Raw genomic sequence first — 10,559 nt, 5'->3', positions numbered from 1 at the left:
TATCTAGAGTTGAAATAAATAAATAAAAGACTAGAGAGTACCAAACAAAAGGATCCAGGCCATTAATATTTTTCTTGCACACATCTTCACTGGAGCTAATCTTTTCCCCCTAATTATCAACCGTACTATTCCCCCTTGTGAGGGAAACCCAAGCTCAAGACAAATCTAGACTTTATGTAGACCAATGAAATTCGACGCCGAAAAAAGTATCAAGTGGTATGATACTTATATGAAATTACGTTTTGTATTATTTTGTTGAAGATAAATACTCCTACTATTTTCTGAATTGAAAGGGACAGGACGGTAACTTGTGCAACTAACATTCCCTTTTGGCCTTTTAAATACCCAAATAATTCCCTTGATGTAGACAACCTTCCGTGTACTTTATTCTTTGGTATCTTTTCCCTTACACTTGAGTTTTTATCTTTCACTCACGCCTCAGCCATGGAAAAAGAAGCGCAAGACTCTACCTCATCAAACCAGTCTAATTCCGAAAGAAATGAACCGGTGAGATCAAGGTGGAATCCAAAGCCGGAACAAATCCTAATACTTGAGTCAATCTTCAATAGTGGAATGGTAAATCCACCAAAAGATGAGACAGTGAGAATACGAAAAATCCTGGAGCAATTTGGCGCTGTTGGAGATGCAAATGTCTTCTACTGGTTCCAAAACCGCCGCTCAAGGTCTCGCCGTCGTCAAAGACAAATTCAGGCGAGTCTTAATGCTACTAGCGACAATAGTAGAAATGGAGGAGAACAAGCTGCAAAGTGTAGTAATGGCGGTGCAATTCACTTTGACACAAGTACTGGAAATTTTGGCCCCTCATCCATTTCTTTCCCTATGGCTGCACCTTCCAATTATCTTGTTCTTGGTTCTTCTTCTTCTTGCTGTGGAGGAGATATGGGAAATGCAAATGATGGTACTGATGGCCTCTTCCCTTTTTCTGGTCAAATGGGTCTTCCGAAAATCGAGCAAAACTCTTCTGTCAGCTCAATTTTGTCCTCACCAGAAGACAATGCTAACTTGCACTATCAAACTGGTATTGGTCTTTCTCAAGTTCCAACAATTATTTTTTATGTCGTTTTTCTAAGCCAAACTGGTAATTATTTATTTATGAGATTCATAGTTCTTGCTACCTTAGTTCAGTTTCTTCGTATTTGCAATTGATCAAGGCTTTGTTCTCACAATAAATGGCGGCATTTTAATTCTGCTTGCCCGGAATATGGGGAGGGAACACTCCACTTGCACTATAAGAATTATTTGAGTTGACATATCATGTCGTACCAACAAAGTTTGTTTTCTTTAAGGCTATAAGTAGTGTTGAGTTATTTTTCTGCGCAGATGCTGAAGTAGCATATGTTTCAGGGTTTATCACAGTTTTTATTAATGGAGTAGCGACAGAGGTGCCAAGGGGACCACTTGACATGAAATCTATGTTCGGCCAAGAAGACTTGGCCTTGTATCATTCCTCTGGGGTGCCAGTGCCAGTTAATGAATTTGGCTTTGTAGTTCAGAGTTTGCAGCATGGTGAAAGCTACTTCCTGGTAAGCTAGTATACACTCCCAGTATATATATATATATATATATATATATATATACATACATATATTTATATATATATGTATGTATATATATATTATTTTCGATTCGTGCATTTAGGTCAAACATAAGTTCGGTTTGTTTGCATTTTTTCCCTTTATTCGGCTCGAAAGGAAAGGGTAGGGTGCCTGCAATTTACTTGTAGGATGGAGAATCTTTAATTCTGCATGCATTCATTGTATCTCCTTGTTTCCTGTTAACTTATTCGATAATTCCTCCTTTTCAGTTTAATTTATTTTTTTAATAAAAATTAAAAAATAGTTGTAGTCCATAATATTTTAAGATATCAAGAAAGAATTAACTTTTTTTTAAGTTTTCCTTGGAGTAAAGAGTTTCAGAGTATGTGTTAAATTTTTAATTAACAAATTAAAAAGATAATAAAAGTTAATATAATTAATTTTATTATTAATTAATGTTAAAAGATAATTTTTAATGTGCGAGAACGATAAAAAAAATAAATTAGAATGGACCCATGTTAATCTTTAAAGAAGGAAAAAGAAATTTAGAAGGAATTTAAGTGAGCTGGCTAATCATTAATAATTGAGGTTGGGTTAATTCTTATTAGGAGTACAAAAGAAATCAACAAACATCACCAAACCGATAATCCGAATCAAGCCGAGAAAAAAAACTATGGTTTGGTTTGGCGTTGGGAGAAAAAACCCGATCATAATTGATTTGGCTTAGTTTTAACTAAATAAAGTCAAACCGAAGCAAACCAACCCGACACTACATGTATAGAAGTTTTATATATATATATATATATATATAATATATATAATATATATATATATATATATATATATATATATAATACATAAAAATATTTATTGTTGTGTAGTTTATAAATATTTCTTAAACGTTTTCATAATTTTATCTTTTAACGTATTATTTTAAACTTGGACTTATAATTCTTGAATGCTACAACAAGTTTTATAGTCAATATTAATGCTAATAAAAGGCATTCAATTAAATTGTACAGGGAATGACAATAGTGTTGTTTTTAGTTTTCCACGGTTTAGATAAAATGCACAACTTATTTTTTTTTTTTATAGTGTTTAGTCATGTAAAAATGGTACTTGTTAGTCGTACTGATATTAGCAACTTAATAATTTTAGATTATGTTTATTTTTATTATGACATATTAATAATATTTATTTTATGCGATTTTATTATTTTTATTGTTGAATATTTTAGGTACAATGCCATAGCTCATCTTGATATTTTAATGTTATTTTTCTTGAAAAACACCTTATATAGTTATGTGTTACTAGGATCAAAGAAATATGGAGCACAAATTCTATGTTTTGTGCTATGAAGACGTTACGAAAAAAAATTCGAAATAACTCGAAAATCCGAAAAACCCGAGAAAAACCGAGTTAGAAAACCCGACTTTTATTGGTTTGATTTGGTCTTTAGATTTAATTACCCGGCACAATTGTTTAGTTCGATTTAATAATTGAAAAACCTGACCAAATATTGTTGGGTGTGCGAACAAAGTCCCACATTGGTAGCTGAAAAAATTGGGAGTCTACATATAAGATGTAGGGATCTCTTAATGGTGTGAGGCTTTTTGGGAAAACCGTGTGGGCTTGGCCCAAAGCGGACAATATCACACCATATTAAGAGCGTATTTGGGCTAGTTTAGCCCAACAACTGGTATTAGAGCCCAGGTTCAGCGGAACGAGTATGGAGATGGCGGAGTGATGGTGCAGGGCAGTGCACACACAAGAAGAAGCTAGTTGCGGGCTTCGGTTGCCATAATACTCTAACGATGTGGGTGGCACACAGTGAATCTCGAAAATTGACCCGTGGATCGTGGTAGTGGGCCACGTGGAACTTAGTTCGAGGGGGAGATTGTTGGGTGTGCGAACAAAGTCCCACATTGGTAGCTGAAAAGATTGGGAGTCTACATATAAGGCGTAGGGATCTCTTAATGGTGTGAGGCGTTTTGGGAAAACCATGCGGGCTTGGCCCAAAGCGGACAATATCACACCATATTAAGAGCGTATTTGGGCTAGTTTAGCCCAACACACCCCTAATTCTTATATATGGTTAACGGCTTATTCTCCTTTACCTATTTTAATTTGTGAGAATTCCTTACCCCAAAATCAATTTAACATTTTATTATCTTCACACACCTTTATACGCTGCCATAGCCACTCTCTTGCTTCATTTTCTTTTTCCTTTTTTTTTGGTTCCCCTAAAGTTTTAAAACGCGTTTTTGAAACAAAATTCTTCTGCCCGTCTTCTATATTAATGAGTTATGACATAGACCGCTGTTATTATTAGTTCAATATATCATGACAAAGGTAATTCTTTTTCATTTTGTTTAAGAATATAAAATATCAGGTATGGTCTCATGCGCTTTCGGCCAAATCATTAGGATACCTCAAAATCTGCGTAGGATTCCAAAAATTATAATTTAAACAACAAAACAAGATTCCTCTGTAAATCTAGAAATTTTTTGTCTTTTAGGCTGTGTTGAGAACTGATGATCTGAATTTGCTGTAGAACTGTTCATGACAACAATGGCGGCACTCGGACATCATTAAACAAGAAATCATAGAGCTTTTTGGTTTAAATTGTCGGCAAACTTCGTCATTAAATTCAAGAAAAGATGTATCAGGATTTTCTTAACAGAATTTTTGTAAGAGAACATTATTTTTTATCATATATATACATATATATATATATATATATATATATATATATNATGACCTGCAGGGAATTATTAGGGTCTTGGGAAGTTCTAAAAACTGCAAAACTGGAAATTTCTCGTTCTTTTTCTTGGAAATTTTGAAGAATTTTCCTATGTCTACTAACCGATCAGCCAAAATTTCCAGATAAGTTTAAACTCTAATAAATTACTAAATTTAACTGTGTTTTCCACTTGTAAGAGGTATATAATACTTCTTTTCCTGTGGTCCGATGAGCTTAACACCATATAAGTTTTTGTTTCATGAACTGATGACATATAATTAATTAAATTTAAATATTTCAGTGAATAATAATCTTACTGACATCCTCAAACCAGTTCTCTTTCTCTCCCTTAATCTAAGCCCAGAATCACATCAACTAATTTTTTTTGTCCATATTTACTGCACCCACCCTTCCATCACTTATTAATTGCTCCCAATATTTTCTTTCGTTTGTCAAAAAACAGCTATCCGTCCTTCTTCTTTTAATTTTTTTTTTCAAGTATAATAAAATATGAGTGGTCGTTGACACTTGATAAGTTGAATTTTGAGACGCTTTTTCGATTCATAGTTTTTTCAAACTATTCTATGCTTTTTGAAAGGAAAATCGATAAAAGCATTGTCATGTTTGAAGAAACTGACGTTCTTTCTTGATTTCGATGATGCTTGTCTGAAATTTGTATTTTATCAGAAGAGCGATTGAACCATTTCAATGTTGGTTTTCTTTTTCTCATTTTATCTCCTAGAGCAATGAATTAAAATTAGTTAATCAATTTTACATCGTAGGTAGCAAGATTGATTGGCATGCCCAATAAGTTCGTACTGAGAACTTTGGTTATATTAGCACCGCTTTTAAAAAAAATTACTAACAATTTAATTTATGCATTCCTTTAAATCTGTTTACAGGTTTCAAGACCAGCTTAAAGTGAAACGTACCAACCCTTGACTTCTTGAGGAGCTTTCGTTGTACTGTTGTTTTCTATTGTATTCTACCAATTAGATGAGTTTTGTTATATTTACGATCGAAATAAGTAGCCATATATAGATGTTATCCCTCTTCCTTTTTCTCCACTTCCGCCATATTTCTCCATCAGGGAAAAATTACGGTGTCACAAATCTTAGTCGTGAAATTGAGGTTGTACTTCTTGGGCTTGATTTTTGGAGGCAAATGAAGCTATTTCCCGCTTATCAAAGTATAATAATATAGCACTTAGTCCCCGTTTGTCGAATGCTTTTTTCTACTTTTTTCTTGTTCTCTTCTGTATCTAGGTGTTTGAGTTTGCGATCCTTGACCTTTTTTAAAAAAGAAAATCTTTTTATAGTTTTGATTAGTGGTGGCAAAATGGTTAAAAGAAAATAGCTACCTACCCATATTATTTATTAAAAAATAGGTTGGATAATGAACTTTTTGAAAATGGGCCAAATATGGATAAGAACCAAATTACTCCTCTCCAATAAGAAAATGGATAACCAATGAATAATTAATAAATTTAAGACGTTTAACTTTAACCCCCAAATTTAGGAGACTAGGAATTCTCCCAAAAGTGATAATATTCAAGAAGACATGTATAATATGGTTACTCATATTATCCGTCGGTTAACCCATTTTTTATCTGTATTAAATATCGATCGGGTCGGATGATTTATCCATTTTTGCATTACCTGTTTGTTTAACCAAAAAATGGAATTTCGGTCAAAGCGATAATTTAGAGGATCTCGGGTTACTGATAATCAAAGAATGAATAAAGAATGATTTTGCCAATAATGAGATATTCAGAAACAATGTAAACCAGTGTATTCAGATAGTATTTCGTGTTCTTACAACTGATCCATTCTCCCTTTTATAGCTATTTTGGAGATATGCATTTTGCCTTTTTCATAATAAGGCCATTATAGACAACTAAAGACATTAAATGCTACGTTACAGATTCTCTAACGTTTTTAGTATTTAAGGCTCACTAAATACTGTATCTGCACTCCTTTGTACTGTCAGGTTCATTCTCCTTAATTCTTGGACTTTAATAGGTATGGGCGCTGAGTCTTTTGAATAACCGCTCGTGCCTCTTTCTAGGCCTCTGCTCGTATCTGTTGCAACTCGTGCCTCTTTGCCAATCATAATTCTTTGACCAATCTACGTGTCATGATACGTCATCTTTATACCACTTTAATATGTAAACTCAAATTTTCCAATACAGATAGTCCCCCCATTTGCCATTTATTCATCGATTGAATAATTGGGAAGTGGAATTTTATTAAAACGGGAATTTTTGTCACCATTAATGTTATGACAGAATCGACGCTTCAATTGTCACTTCCATTTAATGTTCTTCACACGTGTCACCTTTTCATTGGTTCTGCAATTTTGCAGCCCTTTTTAGGCTTTTTCATAGCTTCACTATTCACGAAGCATCAGTTATCATTATGACCCTTCCATCATTGCACTTTTTCCTTTGACGGTTGCTAATCAGTATAAATATAACTTTCTTCTTTGTCTTTACCACATAAAGTTTTCTGAACATTCAATTTCTCAAATCTTTGTTTGCTTCTTCCTCATATTATCATGTCTTCATCAAACCCTAATCCTAGAAAGGTGCACATAGTTGATAACTTCCCTAATGTCCCCAGTAGGAGCAGAAGAGGAGGTAGACTCTGTAATTTAGGATCTTCATCTATACGTGGTTCTTCTATTCATTCACCTAGTTCTTGCCCCTCTTCTAGAACTAGAGGTTCTCTCTCACAAAGATCTTCTTCTAGGGGTAAAGAATCTTCTGAACCTCTTCGTGAACCTTCGGTAGAAGAGATAGTTCCTGTGGAACTATCTTTCTATAATGGCAGAGAGTCTCTTAGAAATGAAGTATCTTCTTTAGATCGTGCTGATATCTACCCCACTCAAATTACTGAAGATTTGATTCCTTTAGTTCGCACAGACTGCCATTGGAGTCATGACTTCCCTATCATTATTCCCAATCTGAATCAAAGAATCACCTCCTACTTAACCGGTTTTTCCTTTGTTTATACGTACCCTTTCACCTTAGGATTAACCTGCTACTGATCCTGTTATTCTCGAGTTTTGTCGTTTCTTTGATGTTTGCTTAGGTCAAATTGGCCCAATAATATGGAGGGTTGTTGCCTGCTTGAGACATTTGACCAATTTAGCTAAGGTGCCTTTTACTTTCTCCCATCTGATTCATATTTACACCCCTAGGCTTTTCCGTAATGGTGTTTTTACACTAGTAGCTAGGAGCAAAAGAGTTTTAGTTAGCCCTGAAGATGACAGAGATCGTGGCTGGTACACCAGGTTTGTTGCTGCCGCCACTGTAGGTTTAGTGGGTGATAATAATGTTCCCTTTCCTGAGAAGTGGAATTTTGCACGTGAGTCTTCTAACCTTCTCGTACCTTTTTTCTTCAATTTTTGTTTATTTCTCTAATTTTACTTTCTTTCTCCAGCAACCATGGGAGTTGTGGATGATGTTTCCAATTTCCGTGATTGGGTAGAAAAGCTGTTGAGTACTGCACCAATGGATGGTAGGTCTTGGAAGACACTTTTCCAATGATTTGGTTGGAAGGTGAAAACTCATGGTAAGAGTTTTTATTTTATTTTATTTTACATATTGTTTTTTTTTTCTGAACTTACTTCAATCCTTCTTTCTATCAGGATTTGCTGTTCGAGGAGTTACTGTTGAGGCGGTCGCGGCTTCTCGTATCTCTTTGGAAAGGGCCCAAGAAATAATCTTGGGTTCTTCATCGAAAAGAAAAGCCGCTGGCGACCAAGACTCTGAAGAAGAGGAAGATGGGGGTTCCTTGGTAACAAGGCCACGGGCCCGTAGACGCATTATTTCTGATGATAAAGCAGAAGCATCCCCCCCTCAGTTCTTTTCCTCTTACCGAGTCTATTGAGGCCCAAATTGTGATTCCTGATGATGATGTTGCTTCCGTTGCTGCTCATGATTCTGTTGAGCAGCTTTTTATCAGCGGGTTTGGTAGTGAAAGCTTAGGCCCAATTTCTGATGAAGCACACCTGGCTTCTTTTTCTACTCCCGTGTCTGTAACTCCTTCCTTGCTGACCTCGGCTATTTCCGTTCCTCCCCAGACTGTTTTTACTGCTTCTACTGTTCCTTCTTCAACAATTTTCCCTCCACCTATTCACCATGTTGAGGTTGGTTCCTCTAGTAGGAGCGGTGCTATGAAGCAAGTGACTATTGAAGTCTCCGCTGAGGGCAATCTTTTAAGGTAATCGGGTCAAGCAGATGTGCGGCTAAAGCCTTTGATTGGCCCTGTTGAGAAAGCTAATCTAGATAGCCACAGTTCCTTCACTTTGATGAATGATATTGTGCATGCTTCTTTATAGGTATTTTTCAGACTTTTACTTTGTCATTTTTCTATCTTTGGGATTCTCATTCCCTTTCCTTTTCCCTTTTTAGGTCAATCTTATTGGCACAGAGATGATCAAAAGGGTTACCCTCTCAGAGCAGTTAGCGCGTGACTATCAATTAGAGGCGTATAATTGGAAGGAACAATATGAAAGTCTTCAGATTGATGTGGAGTACTTAGAGGACAGTAAGAATACCTTAGAACAGCAGGTGCGGGCCTTGACTTCAGAATTGGCAATTGTAAAAGCTTCCTCAAGTCAAGTAGATAAAGAAAAGGCTCGTTTTGAAACTTCTTTCTCCGAGAAGTTATCCAAGGAAAGTGAAAAAATTAGAGAGTTGAAGGTTCTCTTGGGTGAGAAAGAAGCTTATGCTGGTGAGCTCGTGCAAAATTTAACCCAAAACCAAGAAGACCCCCGGGCTTCTTCTGATAAGGTTTGTTCCTTAGAAAGTTACCATGCCTCTCTTCAAGCTTCTTACAAATCTGCCTTGGCTGAAATTGAAAAGTTGAAGAATGAAAGTGCTGACTGGGAAAGAGATTATGAGATCCTTGAGGATAAGTCTGCCATGGAAGTGAGTTGGGCGTTTTTGAATTCTCACCGTGATACCCTTGTTGAAGCTAGCCAAGAGAATTTTAACTTGGAATCTGAGTTAGCTAAAATCAATGAAACTATTGAGAAGGCTCAGCAAAACCAAGATTTTCCTTCTCTCGTGGTCGAAGCTTCTGCAAATGTTGAAGTTGATACGGGTATCCCCACTCCTTCAAGCCAAGTTGAGCCCGCTGCTGTTGATGCTCCTGTTTCAGTTCCTTCATCTTCTCAGTGACAAGTTTAAGTTGTTTAAATTTCTTTGTATTGTTTTTTTTTTGGGAAAATTGTGGTTAAAACCCTTGGTCTCATTTGAGGGTTTGTTTTGGAAACTTAAGTTCCCAGACCTTTTATGAGGCAATATGTATAAACAATTTTGCAGTTTATGACTAAGCTCATACTTATTCTAAGCTTTTTCATATTAAGAAGTTTCTCGTGCCTATCTTGAACTTTCATTTTATTTATTCTAACCTTTATTTCTAAGGACTTACAGAATAACTTGCATTTTTATCGTTCAAAAATGCTTCTGTTAACTTCATGAATATTTAAATTAATCATGAATTTTATAAAAGATGGCCCTTTTATATTCGACACTTAATGAAGAAGACGTCTCAACTTCATAACGGTGTTTAACATACGATAAAACAAATAGGAATACACATGTTTCTTGAAATAACTTTGACAAGTTTTTATTTGAACTTTGTCTAGTTTTGAATAACGCTTTACATGTATTTGAATTACATCTATAACTTTCTCGTAATTATTTTTCTTGTAATAGATTTAAAGAAGAAAAATAAACACGAGGTGTTTATTTATAACCCGTTTCAATACATTGCCTTTACCCTAATTATGGTAAGGTACTTTTTAAGGCTTAGCTCGTAACTTTGCTCCATACTTGACTCATTCATTGAGTGAACTTTTAAGGCTTGATCTTTGATTATTTCTCAATCTTCTTTGCCTTCTTTACACGCATGCCTGTGCATATTATATAGTCCCCCAAGTGTTTGAGCGCTGAAGTAAGAAGCCTCGAGCACTTGATTGATCCTCTCATTTGGTCCTTTCCCTAAAAAGGAAAAACATACGGTACTCGGAGGTGCAATTATAGATATAGACTGCTTAACCCGTTTGAATTTCTATCAGAATAATTGTAACCCTAGGCCGAAAAATATAATTTATTCCACGTGCCTTGCAGGTCGTGACTCATCATTTAGCACGGGTTAGCTTTTTGCCTATCATCTAAAATCGTTAGTAAAATTTTAACAATTCAAAAATTAAATTTTAAAATATGGATACCTGACCGTGGGTATTCC

At 35.4% G+C, this 10,559-nt stretch overlaps 1 protein-coding gene across 3 annotated transcripts; it reads left to right on the top strand.

Moving 5' to 3' along the window:
- The first annotated feature begins 375 nt into the window (after positions 1–375).
- Positions 376–5,355, top strand: LOC109219381 (WUSCHEL-related homeobox 11). 3 transcript variants are annotated; one of them, XM_019383824.1, is made up of 3 exons: positions 376–1,039; positions 1,366–1,544; positions 5,202–5,355. In XM_019383824.1, the coding sequence occupies exons 1-3, from the start codon at positions 445–447 to the stop codon at positions 5,217–5,219; spliced, it is 792 nt and encodes a 263-aa protein (XP_019239369.1). In that variant the 5' UTR covers positions 376–444; the 3' UTR covers positions 5,220–5,355. The 3 variants fall into 3 exon arrangements, with proteins under 3 accessions (XP_019239369.1, XP_019239367.1, XP_019239368.1); XM_019383822.1 differs by having other exon boundaries at positions 1,342–1,544; XM_019383823.1 differs by lacking the exon at positions 5,202–5,355 and adding an exon at positions 4,111–4,248 and having other exon boundaries at positions 1,342–1,544.
- The last annotated feature ends 5,204 nt before the right edge of the window (positions 5,356–10,559 follow it).

Source organism: Nicotiana attenuata, unplaced genomic scaffold (assembly GCF_001879085.1).
Source record: "Nicotiana attenuata strain UT unplaced genomic scaffold, NIATTr2, whole genome shotgun sequence".
Lineage (NCBI taxonomy): Eukaryota > Viridiplantae > Streptophyta > Magnoliopsida > Solanales > Solanaceae > Nicotiana > Nicotiana attenuata.
Note: the sequence above shows the minus strand (reverse complement) of the source record. Positions and strands in the feature narration are given on the sequence as shown.

Bases quoted from the DNA above. Each gene is read 5' to 3' on its own strand.
- LOC109219381 (XM_019383822.1), top strand. From the start codon at position 445: ATGGAAAAAGAAGCGCAAGACTCTACCTCATCAAACCAGTCTAATTCC. The intron at 1,040-1,341 runs GTATTGGTCTTT...TTTTCTGCGCAG, and splicing joins TAACTTGCACTATCAAACTG to ATGCTGAAGTAGCATATGTT.